The 19,733-nt window shown below is 36.6% G+C and overlaps 2 protein-coding genes across 3 annotated transcripts in view; both read right to left on the minus strand.

Moving 5' to 3' along the window:
* Positions 1-74: 74 nt before the first annotated feature.
* Positions 75-14,430, minus strand: ndufs2 (NADH:ubiquinone oxidoreductase core subunit S2). Its single transcript, XM_048185717.1, has 14 exons — positions 14,235-14,430; positions 12,679-12,782; positions 12,394-12,584; positions 10,343-10,463; positions 10,019-10,131; positions 8,470-8,544; positions 7,629-7,706; positions 7,377-7,462; positions 6,329-6,448; positions 5,815-5,944; positions 5,041-5,136; positions 3,638-3,721; positions 2,901-2,958; positions 75-257 (listed from the first exon to the last, which is right to left on the minus strand). Exons 1-14 carry the CDS (start codon positions 14,333-14,335, stop codon positions 220-222), a joined length of 1,395 nt encoding a protein of 464 aa, XP_048041674.1. The 5' UTR covers positions 14,336-14,430; the 3' UTR covers positions 75-219.
* A 1,184-nt stretch (positions 14,431-15,614) lies between these two features.
* kirrel1a (kirre like nephrin family adhesion molecule 1a) overlaps positions 15,615-19,733 on the minus strand; it is a 41,772-nt gene continuing 37,653 nt past the window's right edge. For both annotated transcript variants that reach the window (XM_048185719.1, XM_048185720.1), the window contains exon 15: positions 15,615-19,598. In XM_048185719.1, the coding sequence (XP_048041676.1) occupies positions 18,978-19,598 (621 nt within the window). In that variant the 3' untranslated portion in view covers positions 15,615-18,977. The remainder of the gene's footprint in view (positions 19,599-19,733) is intronic.

Below are 19,733 nucleotides of genomic sequence, written 5' to 3' on the forward strand. Positions count from 1 at the left end.
TAATGTGAACTTCCTTGTTTGCAAGCCACGTTAGATAAAAGGCACCTGCTGTATTTAAAGAAAAAGAAATTGCGTTTTTTTTCTCCCAAGTTTTAAAATATTTATTAGGTTTCATAAGCATTTACATAGAGAAATAAGAGAAACTTCTGCCGTAACATCACTAGAATGGACTGCAAAGACAGAATCATAATCAGACACTCGGAGCAGCCATCGGCGTCCTCAACGGTCCACTTCACCGAACACGATGTCCTGAGTGCCTATGGGAAGAGACAACAGGTTGTTACAGGTCATCATCATAATGGTTATGAAACACTGAAGATATTGTAGCAAAAATTGCCATTTTATACGTTCTCCTATCCCAGTTTATTTTTCAGAAACCCATTGCAAAGCAAAAGAAAAATGTTAAAAGTTCAATACTTTGTTACAGGAACTGGCAGGCTGAAACCACTGACTGCAATATCCCTTATACTTCCTCTGTTGAATCACTCCAGTCCAACTTCTTTCTCATGTAATAGCTGGCACGACCATTTGTAAACTGAATGTGTCTGGCTTCCGGTGTCATTCTCTTCCAGTTACGTTTAGCTGTACAAACTGCTTGTTTTGCTGTTTGATATCGCAAACTGGTGTTTTTTTTTTTTACAATATTATTTTAATGCATTGTCTTAATTACAAACACACTGGCTTGTAGTGCAAATAGTTTTACCGTTTACTGCACTTTGTTATTCTCCTAAAGCGGCTAATACATCGGAAGTCGCATTTTCACCGAAAATAGCTTACTTCTGCATTGCAAAATAAAGTGGATACATTTATAATGAAAACTGTTCTTAGCTGCAGATAGACTTTAGATTCATTGAAAATACACACATTATGTTTAAAATCAGCAATATCACTGCACTGACCAACATTTATGAGTTTGCTGTAACTTTTTTTTAATATGCCAATAACAAGCAATAAATGTATATAAAATTAAAATGGATGAAGGTTTCATGACATTAACTATATAAATGTTCATTAATTATCTGCTAAGCGTTATATAATTATATAAGCAGCATATATATATAAGTGTCATTGGTTTTGTGTGCACATTAATAAGCAGGAAGATCAAAGTGTGGAAGCTCAATAGATCACTGAAGTCTTTGAAGAATAACAGAAAATGTCAGTGAATAAAATATTGGTAAGCAGAGTGTAAACTGTGGAGCAGTGTGCCTGTTTATTTGAGAAGTGTGATACAGCTAGGCTTGGGTGGGACTAAAGGCCTGATCACACCAAGAACGGTAACTATAATGATAACTATGTTAGCGTCCACACCAGTGGTTGATATTGTTGTGTTTATTCTGAAGCTTTGTTGTCTGCAGCTTTAAACGCTCAAGCTCTTTAAAGCAGGATGGATTCTGATTGGCTGTCAATGTTTTTATCATTCATCCATTGCAAAACAATCATTCTGAAAGCGATTCCAATGATATCGTTTCTCTGTGTCATTCTCGTTAAACTCGTGCTTAGGGCCCTTTGAAATCAGTAAATTTAATTTTAGTAATCAAAAAGCATGTGTAATTAATTGAAATCATATAACTTATATAATTTAACAACAATTTAATAAAAGGTTTAACAAAAATTAGATTTTTAGGGCCCTATGAAATACGTTGTTTGTTTGTTTGTTTTTTGTTTTTTTTTTCCTTTTCTAAAATTCCATTTTCCTTTTACCAAATTCTGTGTTTTCTGTTTTAAGTTTTATGGATTCCATTTCAATGGTTTAATTAAATTTTAATAATCAAAAAGCATCTCTAATTAACTGAAAAACAACAATTAATATTTTAGGGCCCTATAAAATGTTTTTTTTTCTCTAGAAATTCTGTGTTGTGTATTTAAATTTTTCTGGCAATCAAATAAAGGCATAAAACATTAATTTATCTTTTGATCAAATGAAATTAAACTTTAAACAAAAATTGTGTTTATTACTCAAAAAAATAAAGATTTAATAATAATTATCAATAATAATAATTAATTTAATATTTATTTATTATTATTACATCAAGGCATAGCTACATTCTACTGTACAATAGTAATATATTTCTGTCACAATTTCTTCAAGTTAAACCAAACTTTTATTTTGACGAGTTGCCGTAAAGACCTTTGAGTTTCTGTGTGTTTCTGCGTGTATATGATATTAAGATTTATGATAAGATAAGTTTTTCTTCTAATTTCTCAAATGAAATGGTAAAATGTCATGAATTGACTCTCAAAGCGGCTCTGGAGATGAAGTTCATGCATTCATGTCCTCATATAAGCGAGGCAGCAGAGGCTGAAAACAAAGCGAGCGTCACGCGTGCTTCAGTGTGTGTGGTAAAGGAAACCACGCGTCTGTGCCATTACTTCACAAAGCGACACATAGAACATGCAGGATACATATTTAAATAGTCTTTTTGTGGTTTAATATTCACAAACACTTGTATATATCATAATTTGATTAAATTATACTGACCTACTTTTAATTTATTCATCAGAAATTTGACAAATTCTGTAACATTCCGCATTGTACAGTAAATTCCGTTTTTATGACTGGATTCCGAGATTTCGTCAAGTTTTCTGCATTGCCGAAACATAGGGTCCTGTGTGCTGTGGGCTCTGCTGCTCTTTCATATTTAGAACAATTTTTAAAACTATATATTTATCATTATAGTTATAGTCCTTGGTGTGAACATGCCTCATGAAGAGGGTTTTTAATATTACATTGTTTTTTTTTTATTATCATCAAGTGTCAGTGGCCTTTTATTTAATTTTATTACTTCAAACTAATGTGCAACAAACTGATGTGACAGGCAAATCTCAAATTGTATGTATAAAAAAAAAAAAACAGACAGAACTGAGATGTTGAACTATAAGAGTGAAGAACTAGTTCTTACCAATGATTGCCACCACATCTGCAAGCATGTGTCCTTTAGACATTTTATCTAAACCAGCCTGTGAAAAACAGGAATAGGAAAAAAAAAAAAAAAAAGAGAAACAGATCAAACCTGCAATATTTGCAGCCTTTTTACATACACTACTATTCAAAAGGTTGGGGACACTGTGACTGTATTAAATTTGACTATGTGACAAATTTTTTTTATTATTTTTATTTTTGGGGGAAGAAAAAGGAATCAATACTTTTATTTAGCAACAGTGCATTAAAATGATACACAAATGCTAACAATCCTGAAAAAGTGAATCATGGCTTCTACAAAATTTAAGCAGAACAACTGTTTTCAACATTGATAATCAATATTTCTTAAGCAGCAAATCATCATATTAGAATGATTTCTGAAGGACCATGTGACTATGAAGACTGGAGTTTCGCACATAAAATGAAGATAACATTTTAAAATATATTAAAATATAAATAATATTTATATAAAAAATAATTAAATTATAATATTTCACTATATTATTGCTTTTACTGTATTTTTGATCAAATAAATGCAGCCTTGGTGAGCATAAGAGACTTCTTTCAAAAAGATAAAAGATCTTTCTTACCCCATACTTTTGAATTGCAGTGTATGTACTTTTTATTATTTACAAAGATTATATTATAATATGTATTATTTTTTTTGGTGAGTGCATTAACAATAACTAAATCATAATAGTAAACTGATTTAATTACCAAGTGAGCAAAGCCAGGTGCCTTGATCTTGCAGCGGTAAGGCCTGCTGGACCCGTCAGACACCAGATACACACCAAACTCACCCTGCAGCACAACACAACTGATTTCAGAAAACGGAATTGTGGGAATATATAACAATTCTGGTTCTGATTCCTCTTAAGTCCAGTATAATAATCATATACTTATATTAAAAAGTTTTTTTGAAAAAAAAAAAAAAAAAAAATGAATGGATTTATCGGCAGTCGGTTGCCAAATTACGAGATCAGTTCAGATTTCAGCAGAAGTCCAACATATCAAAAGTAAAATACACTGGTTGCATTGTATTTATCTGATTGACTGAAAATAACCAGATCATAAGAGATGGGAATCAGACTGGTCGTGCTGTGTTGCGGCATTGCTGAATAAAAACAGCACCACAAAAAAGTACCTTTACGCAGCACCACAGAGACAACAACTTTAAAACCCACATTCCCCACATGTACATGCTTTGTTACAAATTCGCCAGAAACCTGACCATGTTGGATGAAAAGACGACCAAAAACCACTGAACACCAATGCCGAGGCGAATGCAAAAATTTCTCTTGAGAACAGTGATGATGTGCAGGTCAAGACGTGCTCATACGTAGGGCTGGGCAAAAAAAAAGAAAAAATCGATTTTTCAATTAATCGTTTTTTTAAAATGTGGTCGATACGTGGCTTTTGAAAATCAATATCGTATCGATTTATTTCCGCAAACACTGAACATAATATCTGACTGACGTTAAACCTATTACTAGTCTTCTCCACTAGATATCATTCTCTTATTTACCTTGCGTAATGTTACAGCGGGCCGGTGTCATTCATTTAGTGCTGAACATGGCGGATGCAGCTGCGCCTTCAAGTTCATTCAAGTGAAAGAGAACTCACGTGTGGTGTGAGAAGTTTTGTGTGCGCGTCACACCCCCAAAGAGCTCAGAGCTGCGCGCCTCCGACAGCGTGCAAATAAGAAAATTAATTCTCTTTCACCTCTCCTTACGTCTAAACGGACAAATTCACACAAATTTATCTAAAAAAATCTCCACCTTTGAGAGTATCTCGGTAAACATATTCTGTTACGGTTATGGTAAGCAGTAGAGAAAGAATTTTAATGTTAAATTTGATTTCACTGGTATCTAAAGTACTGGGTGTCATAACCTTATTTATCACAATATAGGCAGGCTATTCATGGGTCAAAAACAATAACTATTTTATTCATTCATTATTTTTTTGTGCTCGGGCCAGTGAAAATTGATTGAATTTATTGAATAAAATTAATAAATTGAGAATCAAATCTGAAAATCAAAATCGAATTGAGACCTTGAAAATCAAATCGAATTGGGACTTCTGAATCGGTACCCAGCCCTACTCATACGTGTCACACTCACCTTTGGTGCCTCTACAGCGGTGTACGTGGCTCCTGGAGGAACTTGGTAGCCCTCGGTGTACAGCTTAAAGTGATGAATGAGAGATTCCATTGACATCTGCATGAAAACAAAACACATCACAGGACGAGAGGGGCGTTAGTTTACATTATGGGACACAAACATGAAAACATTTGAACATGTGCTTTTTATGATATATAATATAAATTTTTTCTCATATCATAATGGACCCTTTTCACATTTAGTCATATTTAGTCGTCATATTTGGGTAAACTTCTATAGTAGTGAACAGGAGACGACAGGAAGGAAGGGAGAGAGAGGAGAGAGAGAAAGAAAGAGAGAGAGAGAGAGAGAGGAGTGAGGGAATAACGACAAATTTGCCATCGCTCCCTTTTTTGTGTATGTATTTATTACGTATTATTTTTTTTAAATGAAAATATGAAAAACTTTACTAGATTTGCAATGTCAGTAACTGAAAACGCATCACAGTGTGTGAAAAGGGTCCATGTAATATGAAGAGAAAATTATAATTAAGCCATTGAAAGTTGTTTAACACTGGTGCTTCAAAACATTGTTTTGTTTGAGCATCTCATCAAAGAAAAAAATGGCTCAAGGGGCAAGACTATATGACTGACCAAAGGAAAATGAGAGGTGTGTTCAGAAAAAAACAGTTTGAAAAAGTCATTTGGTGACATTATTGGTGCAGAAATGGCACGCTGCACTTTTAAATCACATTTCTTGCCATTTGAACAAGAAACATATGAAAACATATCTTACCTTCATTTCAGATCTTTTGGGTGGGGCTATTTTAGCGTCATCTACCTTAATCTCTCCAGCAGGCATTTTGTTGAGACACTGATGCATGATACGCAGAGACTGTCTCATTTCCTCCATTCGGCACAGATATCTGAAAGTTCATGATTGTCACTAATAAAATCTAATATAAAAGAAGCATAGGAATATTTGCATCTCCTTCTATATTTGAAGGCAATGCTTTTTCTGGCAATAAAAAAAACAATATGTGATATAATGATATTTAGTGGTATAAATTCTTCATGTGAAATGTCATATTTGGTCGGACGGTCTCAAGTTTTCACAACACATTTTATCTTTTTTATGCTGCACTCATCGCCACATTTCACATGCGATACAATCAGCTCATGTGGTGAAAAAGCCAAGCGAAGCATAAGACCAATTTATAGCCTGTGGTCGCATTTAGATTTCCTGTCATTCAGAGCTTCCTGAAACTCTTAAACCCAGTCTAAAACAAAACATTGACATGTGTGGTCACCTGTCATAGCAGTCGCCATTACTTCCAATGGCCACGTCAAACTCCACCTCGTCGTATTTGTCGTATGGTTGACTCTTCCTCAGATCCCATTTAATACCAGAACCTCTGAGCAACACTCCGCTGAAAGAGATCGAGAACGATTCAAAAAACCGTTCAATAAAGTTCAGTTACTGGATACTATGTACATCAATCAGGTGGCTGTATATAATTAACAACATCAGATATACAAATTTTAAAGGGATAGTTCAACCAAAAAAATGAATATTCTGTCATTATCATGCCCTTAGGTGACTCAACACCTGTATGAGTTGCTAAAACACCAGATATAGTAACTGCTGTGATGCTTAACTTGAATCAATGATGTTATTATGTAGTCAGGGACTTTATTTTATAGTATTATAACCGAAGGAGGAAGACCCTTAATTGATTTGCATGAAAACATAAAGGTCTGTCAATCTATTAAAATATTTAATTGCAAAAAACTAAACTAAATAATATGACTAATTTGAGTGGATGACAGTGTAAATTATGCAATGATGCTCTTGATATGTCTCACACACACAAAAAAATTATTATCTCTGTAAACTTGAATACTTGTGTACTGTGAAGTATTAACTGTAAACGTTTCTATTTATGAATTTATTATTAACATTCTAATTATAAATTATAATTATAACATAAGTTATTATTTTTACCATCATTATTAATAATAATTTTCCTCACACACTGACAATCTGACAAGTGTAAAGATACTCTGTGGTCTACAGTTAAAATCTCAATCATATACAACGTTGCAGATGACTTGTGGGTGATTTTTCACATCACTTAGTGAATAATCTTCACCATACAAATATTTACATCTAAATGTCTTAACGCAAATGACTTCGCTTCTGTTCCTGTTTGGGTTCGTTTTATAAATAAATTGGTCTTTCTCAGCTTACTGATCATCTACTATAGCAATGTCTGTGCATGCGGGTGAGAGAGAGCGAGACACCTGAGCTGCAGCTCTGACCAATCAGATTCACTTCATAATATTACATTGTTTTACCTGAAGCCATAATTGAGTGCATCCTCTGCACTAATAACACCAATGCCAACAGTTCGGTTCTTCCAGATACGATTATTAGTCAGCATCTGAAACCATATCGGCAGATGTATTCATTTAGAAACTCCACATATTACTGCCAATCAAATGAAAATGTGCATTTTGAAAAAGAAACAAAAATATCATGCTCAGTAAGACAAATATCACATATTAGATATATTTAATAATAAATCGGTTGCATTTCGGTGCACATACCTCCTCAACTTCATCAATGCGAATAGAGAAATTCTTGCACCATTCATAGATGTCATCCATTAAACCAAGAGGCAAGTCCTGCGAAAAAAAAAAAAAGTGATCAGGAAGTTGAGGCAGATTAAGTTATAACATTTCAGTATAAACAGAAATTTTACAGATTTTTCAGTTAGAATGACAGGAGCCATCCATCCAAAGTTGACTTGTGCGCAAAATTGGAATATCTCTTAAAACATTTGGAATAAAGAGAACACAATCGCCACTTACTGGGAAAGTGGGGCAAAATATCCGTAATAAAAATGGAAGTTGCTGCAATCGGGGACGAAACCGTGGCTCTTTTTTTCCTACATCATAAATTACTTGTGTCTCAGAGCGCACAGACGAAACATAAACACTGTCATGTTATCTTGTGTTCGGATGCTGGTGTTTGTGAATGCAATCAGGCGAGATGCTTCTGGAAGGCATTTATACTCAAACATTTTGATGACAGACTTAGACTCAGGCATTTCAGAATGATCAAACCAACATTTCAGATGCTGTGCAATGCGATTGGTCCGCTGGTTAGTCCAGTTATCCTATCACATCCACTGTTGAGACAAAGTCACTTGAGTTTTTTTTTTTTTTTTTTTTGATTTCTTCTGTCAATGTCTCCATCGTAATTTATGCGCATGCCTTATCAGATAAAAAAAAATGTATCCGCCTCAGTTCAGAGTACAAGTTTTTTATGCTCATTTTTAGAATTCATGTGCATCTTGCCATTTTCATCCAACGTTTTGTATGTGACATCCCAAAATGCGCATTAAAAATAAGTGGATGGAAACAGCTAATGTTCATCAAAACATACCTGATGAACTCCACCGGGTCTGACGTATGCAGCATGCATCCTGGCTCCAGACACTCTCTCATAGAACTCAAACAACTGCAAGATACCAACAAACAGCCAACTGAATGATAACTAGGTTCCACACAAACAACCAACAGTTTAGTATAATCTTGTATTAGGCTGCAACTAAAGATTATTTGTTGATTAATCAGATTAAAAAAAGCCAGATTTTATTTTTTTAGCATTTTATTTTAAAAGAAAAAGTCATTACATCCTCCCTAATGTTGTCCTCCAGTGTGCAAACTGAATATGTGATATATGCAAAAAAGGGTTAAAATATACACAGATGAACCAAAACATTATATCCACCTCCCTAATTATGCTGTTGGTCTTCTGCATGCAACCAAAACAGTGCCGACCTGCTGAGGCATGGACTCTACAAGACCCCTAAAGTTGTCCTGTGGTATCTGACACCAAGACTTTAGCAGCAGATCCTTCAAGTCCTGTACAGATTGGATTGAGTTCTGGGGAATTTGGAGGCCAGGGCAACACCTTGAAATCTTCATCATGTGTGCAGTGTCTCAGAGTGCATTATCCTGCTGAAAGAGGCCACTTCCACCAGGGATCACCACTGTCATGAAGGGGTGTACCTGGTCACAAACAATTTAGGTAATTGGCATGTGTTCAATCTGCATCCACATGAATGGCCGGACCCATGGTTTTCCAGCAGAACATTGCCAGAGCTTCACAGTACCTCCACTGGCTTGTCATCTTCCTATAGTGCATCCTGGTGCCATCACTACCCCAGTGTAAATGGCACACACGTAAACGGCCGTCCATTTGATGAAAGAAAAAAAACAGGACTCATCGGACCAGGTGACCTTCTTCCACTGCTTCAAGGTCAAGTTTTGACACTCACATGCCCATTGTAGACGCTTTCACTGGTGGACAGGGGCCATCATAGACACTCTGATTGGTCTGCAGCTTCCACCCATAACCATTGTTAAACTTCTGTATGACTTGTGCCACAGTAGACCATCTTTTGGCTTGGACCAGATGGGATACCCTTCGTTGCCCTCATGCATCATTGAGCCTTGGATGCCCGTCACCTTGTTGCCGGTTTGTGGTTTGTCCCACCTCTGACCACTGTTGTAAATACTTACCACTGCTGACTGGGAGCAACCCACAAGCCTTGCCATTTCAGAGATACTCTGACCCGGTCATCTTGCCATAACAATTTGGCCATTGTCAAAGTTGCTTAGATCTTTATTCCTGCCCATTTCTCCTGAATCCAATTATCCAACACACTGATTACAAGAACTGATTGTTTGCTTACCATCTAAATCTATGCTGACCTTAATATGTGGCCTTGTGGAAACTTTCACCTGTCACCTGTGCCTTGTCATAATGTTTTGGCTCATCAGTGTAAACATTACATTCTAAACCAATAAAGTGGAAAACAAAAATAGACTAAACATGAACTTATATTTCTATAGTAATTATTTATAATTTTACCCCATTACAACATTCCCTTTAAATTTTCTTTCTGCAAAAAACAAACAAATGTTACCTTCTCTCTCTCCTCAAACATCCAAAAGAGGGGAGTCATGGCTCCGATGTCAAGTGCGTGGGTGGTGATGCCCATGATGTGGTTCAGAATACGGGTCATTTCTCCATACAGCACTGCAGAGGCCAAATAACACATTTATGCAGCTGATACAGCCAATCAAACATTCATAAACAATCAATGCAGACTCAATTCCTTGTGGAACTATAACATCTTTTATGTTATTTATGGGGATTTGTTTTAGCAAAATGGACTTTTAAATTTGGGTTTAAATCTAATTTCATGAGTGCAAATCAGATTGAAAGTGTTTTAGTTTTTGTTCCTCACCTCTGATCCACTGTGCACGGGGCGGAGCCTGAATGTTAAGAAGCTTTTCTACAGCTAGAGAATATGCCTGCTCATTACACATCATGGACACATAGTCAAGCCTGTCGAAGTATGGAAGTGCCTGCAGCAACACAAACACACAAGACAACATTAGAGCCGATAATATTAAATCACAGACAACCGAATAAATCATATAGCATCATATACCAGCACAGTTTTGACAGCTTAAATGACTAAAAATAGAGCCAAAAGTTAGTGATGTAAAGCATTATATTTCTATAATATAAGTTCAACTTCATAAATTGGGCAGACAGTTTTATCCAAAGTGACTTATATTGCATTAAAGATATTCATTTTATCAATAGAGCACCACGATTTACTGTTTGAGCTACAGGAACTGAAATTATTAAACCAGATATTTTTGCATTACTAGGCAACCATTCCAGCAAACAAACGCCAATCTGACAGCACACAAACCCTCAAAGCCCAGCAAAACAAAATAGATGCGATGTAAAAAGGATATTTTAGCTTCTCAACCTTTCATCTGTACATTCATTCACAGTATCACAGTATTATACACTTCTTAACCAGTTATTGTGCCCTATTAGCCCTATCAAGGACTGTATTTTCTAGTAAAAGAACAGCAGTTAATGAATTTGATTTGAATATTTTTTTATAAAGATGTGTGTTCCTAAATATTTTTATTTAATAAGTAGTAATTGTTTCATTATAGCACTAAAGGTTGCACTATATTGTCAGCCCTTAATACTCAAATTTTTGGACTATGCAGAAACACTGGATTTTAAGTCAAGTCAAATTAATTTGTATAGTGTTTTCAATATTTTCATGCATTACACCACGTCCTAACCCAGATGCAAAAAGATTCCAGCGACAACTAATTTGTCTGTCCACACCAGATACGACTATAAAACATGAAAAATCAATCAAAACCACAGCCAATCAGAAGAGCGTGTGGGCGGAGTCTCTCTGCAAGCGCACCACACTCGCAACCAAATGGATGTGCGTAATCAAGTTTATATATTTTACACCATTTTAACATTATTAATAATGCATACTGAGTGACTGAAACAATCTTTGTCATAGAATACACGTGCTTGTCCGCACTAAGTTGACATTATGAACGTCATTGTTTCCTTTAATTTGTTTTCAAGATTTGTGAATTGAATTATTTGTGAAGTGAATTATCCATTGTCACTTTCAGCACGGCTATAACGTGCACACAAAATTATATTCAAAATCACATTAGATGCTTTTAACAGTAAATAAAGCACATAGTCAGTAACTGAGATAATCGTCATATCTTGTATGTTATTTGAGCCGTTGCGTCAAAAATAGAAACAGAATGGGTATCGCCGTTGTGGCTCTTTAGGACAAAAACTCTGATTAACATGCAAAAGATACCTTTTATCATGTCGCCGCGTCACATCGCATCTGGTGGGGGGACACGGTGTTATAGTGGCATTTAGCATATTAGAGCAAAGCTATAACATAAGCTTAAATTTTGCGATGACAGATGCAATCAAGCCATTGAGATGCTATGTATCACTTTCTGTTAGAATACTATATGTATGTGGATGAAGTCGGACATACTTATCGGGGAATCCCACTTTATTAAAAGGGCTGGCCAATAATATATCTACATTTATAGCTACAATGAATAAGAAAAAAATCTTTCCGTCAATTATGTGGCTGTTTATTTGTTACCCAGGAAGCAATAGGGATCCCACCATATGATATTATCACGATTCTTATTTCACAGTGCAATATTATTGCGATTTTGTGATATGCTGAGCATTGCAAAAAATATATATTGTGATATTGAAAACGTCCCAAAAGGAAAACTTTGTCCACGTAAGTTTTATCTAATATAATAAAGTTCTCAGTCTGTTCATTTTACATCTTCATATCAACCTCCTTCATTGCTTCATTGTTCAATTTTTACTTCCTCGTATTTTAGAATAGAAACTACATATTTGCACACCCAGTTGATATTACAGTGTCATGCTTCAGGGTTTGCAATTCTTAAGTACCTGTAAATAAGTCTTGTACTCAATTAGTTTCTCCGTGCCGCGGTGGAGTAGGCCGATGTGAGGGTCACATTTCTTGACCGACTCTCCGCTGAGCTCCATCACCAGACGCAGCACTCCATGAGCCGCAGGGTGCTGAGGTCCGAAGTTGATGGTGAGGTTGGACACCTCCTTCTCTGCTGGTGGGTCCTTATCTGAAAGAGGTGAAGATCTTTTCGATATTGTGGTTGGACTTGCACGCTGATTGTGTAAATATTTAAGTCACGTAAAAAAAAAAATCAAACCAACCGTTCCAAGGTGGAGGTGCCCACTTCTCAGTGATGACACTGGGGTACATCACAGCTCCAGCATACTGCTCTGTCCACTCCACATCTGGCTGCCATTGCTTCAGCCTGAGCAGACAGGAAAGAAACACATTGTTTTTTATTGACAGAGATGTATGCTCAAACTTCACAAATGACAAGGTGTCAGCTTTTACACAGTGGCCTCATTATATATTTGTAAGCCACGCTTAAAGGGTTAGTTCACCCAAAAATGAAAATTCTGTCATTAATTACTCACCCTCATGTCGTTCACACACCCGTAAGACTTTCGTTCTTCTTTGGAACACAGATGAAGACCTTTTTAATAACATCTGAGCAATTTCTTTCCCTACATTGACAGCTACACAACTGAAACTTTGACACTTCAAAAAGTTCATAAAGAGATCATAAAACAAATCCATATGAATTGAGTGGTTTAGCCCAAAATTTCCGAAGAGATTCGACCGGTTTTTATGATGAACAGATTGAATTCAGGCTTATATTCACATGTAAACATTGATCAGTGAACATAAACAGAAGCTGAGATCAAACCTCTTGTGGAAGCTCAAACGTACTGCTTAACACACGAGAATGAACACGTGTCAAGCAAACATGCTTGAGCTTCTGTTTACCATAACTGTGTGAGTTGATGGATGTTTATAAGTGAATAAAAGCCTAAGTTCAATCATATAAAGCGATCAAGTCTCTTCAGAAAATTTGGACTAGACCACTCAATTCATAGTTTTATGATCTCTTTATGAACCTTTTGAAGCATCAAAGTGTCAGTTGCGTAGCTGTCTATGGAGGAACAGAACGTAAAAACCTTAATTTAGTTTCTGAAATTGAACAAAAGTCTTACGGGTTTGTAACGACATGAGGGTGAATAATTAATGACAGAATTTTCATTATAGGGAGAACTATCCCTTTAAGCATGTCTCTTTAAAAAGTGTCTTAATTTTGAAATATACTGTTTGAAAATGAAAACACATTTGAATGGAATGTTTTGCTGGAAAACGGTGTTTGTGCTCTTTTTCTTAAAAATAAACGCCATTTGGTTTGATATGTTGTTATCTAATGCAATGACATTCAAACATTTTAATGTGTGGCTTCAGTACATTTTGTGGACCACTGTATCTACAGATATTAAGATGTTTGCGTTGGTGGACATTTCAAAACATACAAAGCAAAGCAGATGTACACGTAATTGAAAGAAAAGAAGACAAAAAATAAATTCATAACTTAAGAGTTGTTTTTTTACTGTTCATGTTTCACCTCCACCGGCTAACTTACATGCTCATTTTCAGCAATTGATTAAAACATTGGTGGAGGAGGGAAATTATTAATAAAAAATATCATGCAATAATAAGTATTATTATAAGAGGTACAGTTTCGTAATATTGTACATTTCAATGCTTGTCAAAAAAACTCCAAGTTGCATAAATACTGATTATCTAATCCTGATAACATTGCCAGAAGCAAGCCGCGCTATCAAACTAAACCAACGCTTAAATTAGACTGTATTGGTGACTGTAATGTGTGTACCTCTTCTGAAGCAGAGCACAGGCCGGGGTGCTGATATTATTGTTTAATATGACTGAAGGACGTCCGAGTCTGGAGAGCGACCTCAGCATTGTCGCCGCCATCTTCCTTTCTGTCAGCCTGCTGTTTCTGCGGTGATTTCTTTACGGAGGATTGTTTCACTGCGGCTCTGGCGCCATCTGCCTGTAGGAGGTTTAAGCTGTAGGTTCAGTGCGCATTACTACACGCAAAAAAAAGCCACTAGGTGTCAGTCGACTCTGTATTTATAGTTTTATGGACAGATGCAGCTGCTGATGTGGAATTGTTTGTTGTGAAATTTTAGCCACTAATAATATTTCTGGAGAATCGTTGCAACCGGATCATCGGAATCAGTGGTGACACGGATCAATTCGATTCTTGAGCGAATCGTTCTTTTGAGTCGGGTGCTTCAAATGAATTTGACCAGTAGTGTCCAATCCTGCTCCCGCAGAGTTCAGCTCCCCCAACCAACCCCAATTAAACACACTTGGACCCGTTGATCAAAGTCTTACTAGGCATACTAGAAACTGTGTTGAGGCAAGTTGGAGCTAAAATACAGGACAATAGCCGCCCCTGAATTAGACAAATCGAACTGATTCGTTCACGAATCGACTCCTACGGACTCAATGATCCGGTCGCTGCCTGCTATGCTGTTACAGTACAGGTAATGTGTTAGTATTAGCATGATAACATGGTACATTTTATAACTTTATGTTATTGATAGGTCTATTTGTAGTTAATTGTTGACATATTGCGAACAACCGTTCAAAGGTTTGGGGTCAGTAAAATATTTTTTAAATAAATGAATACTTTAATATTAATACTGACAGTAAATACATTTATACTGTTAAAAAAAAAAACTCTATTTGAAATAAATTAAGTTCGTTTGAACTTTCTGTTCATCTTTCTGTTTCTGTTCATGTGACACTGAAGACTGGAGTAATGATGCTGAAAATTCAGCTTTACCTCAGGAATAAATTACATTTTAAAATATATAAAAATTTAAACCAGTTATCTTAAATTGTAATAATATGCCACAACATTACTGTACTATAAGAGACTTTCATAAACGTTAAAAAATCTTACCGACCCCCAAACCTTTGGGTATATAGTATCAAGAAGGCTGTACAAGTGCATCGGACAGATATTTCTTTAAAAACTATTGGGTATTAAACTTGGGCCTAACTGTATTCATGAAAATTGTATGTGATACAATGTGATAATGTTCTCATATTTTTCATATTTTGTAGCTGACACCAGTTTGTGATTAAACTAATGCTAGAGATCACATTCTCCAACACAAGAATGAACAGTAAATGTATTTGTATGTGTGTAGGATATATAAACCACGCATTCAATACGTCATTGATTCTTAGAAAAACAGTGCTTTTATTTCTGATATACTGTGAAAAAATAATTACGTAACATTTTTAAAAAATATTGGAAAAAATCAAAGGGAAATAAAAAAAAAATCAATAACTTTTGTTGTACATCTGTCAAACATTTTTCAGCTACCAAGAACAGTACAGTAAGGTCAACGTTTATTTTCTAAGACACAATTATACAGGATACACTCCTACCAGCAGAAGAAAAGTATTGGAGCAGAAACGTGAGAGAAGTAAATGAACGGATTACATAAAGATTTTCATATACTCGCACTCAATCGCACACACAAAAACACGCATACCTTCATCTGCACACACTCCTCTGGCCTTAAGCCGGTTTATAAAGTGAGGGAATATAAAAGTCATGTTTTCCTAAGGCCACTCTTTATTTTGTTCACTCCTTCATATATTCCTTCTTTCTCATCTTCATGGAGCTTCAAGTTCTTGGATGGGGCGGGGAATGCAAATACTGTCCAGTGGGTCACATGTCCCACAAAATTTTCCCCAGGCCATCAGTACAAAGGATGAGTGATTGGCACCGGATCCTCCTGAACACTCTTGGCATCGTACTGGCTCCAACCAAGCTACTCATCGTCCGCTTTGTACCGTATCAGAAAGTACCATCGCTATGGTGTTTGTCAACCTTCTTCACGCAATTAGAAACATGACAATACTGCATTTAAAGAGTGCATCACATCGGATGATGTAAAATAATACTTGAAGTCGGAATTACACATGGGAAGTATTTACAGGGCTCGTTTGAAATGCGGACGAAGACGAAAACTAGTCGCAGAGAATATCTCACTGTTCCGAGGGATTGTCTTCATCCTCGTGTTTGTTTCATCCTCATCCATCATTGCTCTGACAACGGCATCCTTCAAAACCCGTTGAAGACAGTTCAAAGCCAAAGACCATCTCTGGTCCCCGTAAGGTAGTTTTTCGTAATTGGCGGAAAATACTTCAAGTTAACTTGTCTGTGTTTGGCACAAATATCAGGTGTGTGTCTGTGTGAATAAGTGAGTGAAAGACTCTCCGATCTCAAGCTTCACATCAAAGTCTGGGGCGCGAGACATTAAAAAAACCACTCCCGACTTCTGACCTTAAATTACTTCCAAATTGATCTTTGTCATTTTTAAGACGAATGTGATAGCAGCCTGATCTCAGATCAGTAAGGGTGAGATTGAATACCTAAGGCTGGATCAGTTTAAGACCTTCTCTGCTGTTCCCAACCCTCAAAAAAAAAAAAAAAGCCGTGGGTCACTAGCGACCGAATAATTTCGCAAACAACGATAACAAACAAATCTGCATATTTTCTTGTTCGTTGAGGTGAATATCACCCAAATAAAGACTGATACTCTAACGTTGAACCTTTGGTCCAGAATCACTTACAGAAATATGACAAAAAAAGAAGATTTTCGGTAATATTCAAAATATAGAGGAAAAAAAAAAACGCTCTAGCCTAGTGTGCAAATGAGAGATTACATATCGATTATGAGGGTAATCTAAGCTAGAATACTGGAATGCAGTGCAAACAATGACCCCACTACATAAGCACCATGGAAAAGAGTGGGGCATTCCTGTATATGAATATGTATATAGATTTATATATATTCCATGGTTCTGAACTATTTGTACGATAGTGAAATAAATGGCTGTCGCCATGTCTGAAAACGGTTCAATGGCTTCCTCAACTGGTCTCCGTCACGATGTTGAAATTTAAAGGGTAATGTGTTTTATTGCAAATGCTCAAAAGTGCTTTTTAAATGGAGATGGACCTTAATGCGAGTTGGTCGCTGCACTGGAAGGCTCCTAACCTGTTTATCGAGGTAGCTCAGCAAGCTGGATAGCCAGAGTAATAGTCATCTAGACTCAAAAAACGTTGCTTTGGTGATCAAGAGTATTGGATGAGTATCGTGTGCTCTTCATCTCATTTGTCAAACGCAGGTTTTATTTGAGAATAAATGGAAAAATAATATTTAAAGATATTTTGTGACACTGGCATTTGTGTACAGTGGGGTCTAAAAGTCTTCTCTAATATGTATCATTTTTTCACAATTTTGAGTAAAAAATAGTTCTACACATCTCTCGCCCATTATGTGTTTGATTATTAAATATACTGGTGAATTTGATTCATGCTTTCAGCTACCAATAAGAGTGTAGTATTACTTTAATGCAGCCTTTTTGATTATAACCACCCTCATCGTCCACAACAATATGCCCTAAAAGGCCCTATGATTTTTTTTTTTTTATGAATTACTGGAGAAGGATTTAAAAAATATAGATTTTAGAGCTTGGCATAACTAGAAAAATTGTATATTCATTATAAAAATGGTCATGGAGTTTTTTCAGGTCTAGAAATCACAATTTTAAAAATGACTATGCATGTCCATGTTTTTCAAGGCAGTAGAATCTTCAAAGAAAAAAAAAAAGATGTTGAGGGGGTTACTTAAAATAAAAAGAAATATCTTTATTCTTAAGAGTTTTAACTTAAGTATTATTTTATTTTAATGCTTGTTTAGTCTCATTTTAAATCAAATTAAGTCATATCGAGGTCTCCTGCTTTAATGGCTTTAAATATGGTAAACACATTATTACCATATTTAAATCAATTATACAGATTTATTTCCAAAGCACCTCCAGACTCTTTATGGGCCTACAGATGATCCAAGAGCATCTTGGCCATTAATGGAAGAAATAAAATAGTTTTCACATGATTAAAATGGACTTGTATTTGATTAGTGACCTAGAAATAGTGTAGAACCTTAAATATTTCAGCTGCTTTAGCTTTTCCTGGTTTAAATTTATTGTGTTATTTAAATTTTTATATCCTGAAAAATCTCAGACTTTTGGACCTTATTGTACATTGTGCATTTTGCCATTAAATGTCATTTTAAACTATACTAAACTTAGAGAAGTTGAAGAAGCCATTGAAGAGAATTCATTCATGTGTCTCATATATGACCATCTCTGTGAGAGACCACCGTTAAAAGACTATAAGCCTATAAGAGGCACCCTTCATTTCTCAGGAATCACCTTTGTGATCATGCTTATTAAAAGCATTCAGAATTTATTGATCTTTTATTAGATCTTTTCTAAAGATCAGTCTTTCTTGATTGTGACTTTCGCTTTCAGCTCCTGCAGCTGAGAAATAAACATTAAGACTCTCCTGCCCTGCATCTCTTTCTCTTTTCTCGGCCTCTGCTTACTTCGAGCTTCTCTTTGTTCGTTCACCCTCCGTGTTTATCTGTGGTTCATGTGTATCTGTGTGAGTGTGTGTATTTATATGGCCGATATCGGCATAACATCAGCGTAACCTGCGTTACGTACATGTGATGCTTCTCTCTTACACGTGTGTCTGCATCCTCTGTGTGTGTCGGTGGGAATAGTCGGAATGCTGGGAGGTGTATGAGAATCGTGTGGAACTGCCATATTTTCCAAGTCCAGTCTCTGGAGTTCCGGTACCGCCTCCTGCGCCGACACTCGGCCCGACCCCGTACATCTCATAAGCCGGGCCTCCTTCTAACGGGGCGAGGCTAGGCGGAGCAAAACCCATCCGAAATGCCGGATAGTGCGACGGGTAGCCATAATTTTCGTATCCGAGCTGAGCGGTAGAGTCCAAGAGGCTGCATTCAGCAGGGAAGTCGCTAGTCTGTGGGCCAGAACTGGGTGGAGGCTGCTGGGACTGCCCAGCGCGGGTGAACGTGTTGAATTGGGCGTAGCTGTTGTGCGAGAGTCTAGAGGGAGGACGAGGGTCGTAGCAGCCCGCTCGTGACCCCGGAGCCAAGCTGCTCGGTGTTCCCGGACCTGCCGTAGCTCCAGGAGCTCCTGAGCTACTGCTGACTACGGCTGCAGCGCCCCCTGGCTGGCCGGAGGTGCGATAGTCTGAGTAGTGCATGGATCGGGAGGCTGGACGTCCCTCATCATGGGTGGAAGCTCGCACGTTGTAGTAGCCGTTTGTTGGGTCCTGCACAAAACATAATAGACATCTTCAGTGAAGTTTTTTGGACAAAAACTAAAACTGCTAAATGTTTCTTGAGCACCAAATCAGTATGTAAGAATGATTTTTGAAGGATCGTGTGACACTGAAGACTGGACTAAT

The sequence above is a fragment of the Megalobrama amblycephala genome, linkage group LG3, assembly GCF_018812025.1.
Source record: "Megalobrama amblycephala isolate DHTTF-2021 linkage group LG3, ASM1881202v1, whole genome shotgun sequence".
NCBI classification, from domain to species: Eukaryota; Metazoa; Chordata; class Actinopteri; order Cypriniformes; family Xenocyprididae; genus Megalobrama; species Megalobrama amblycephala.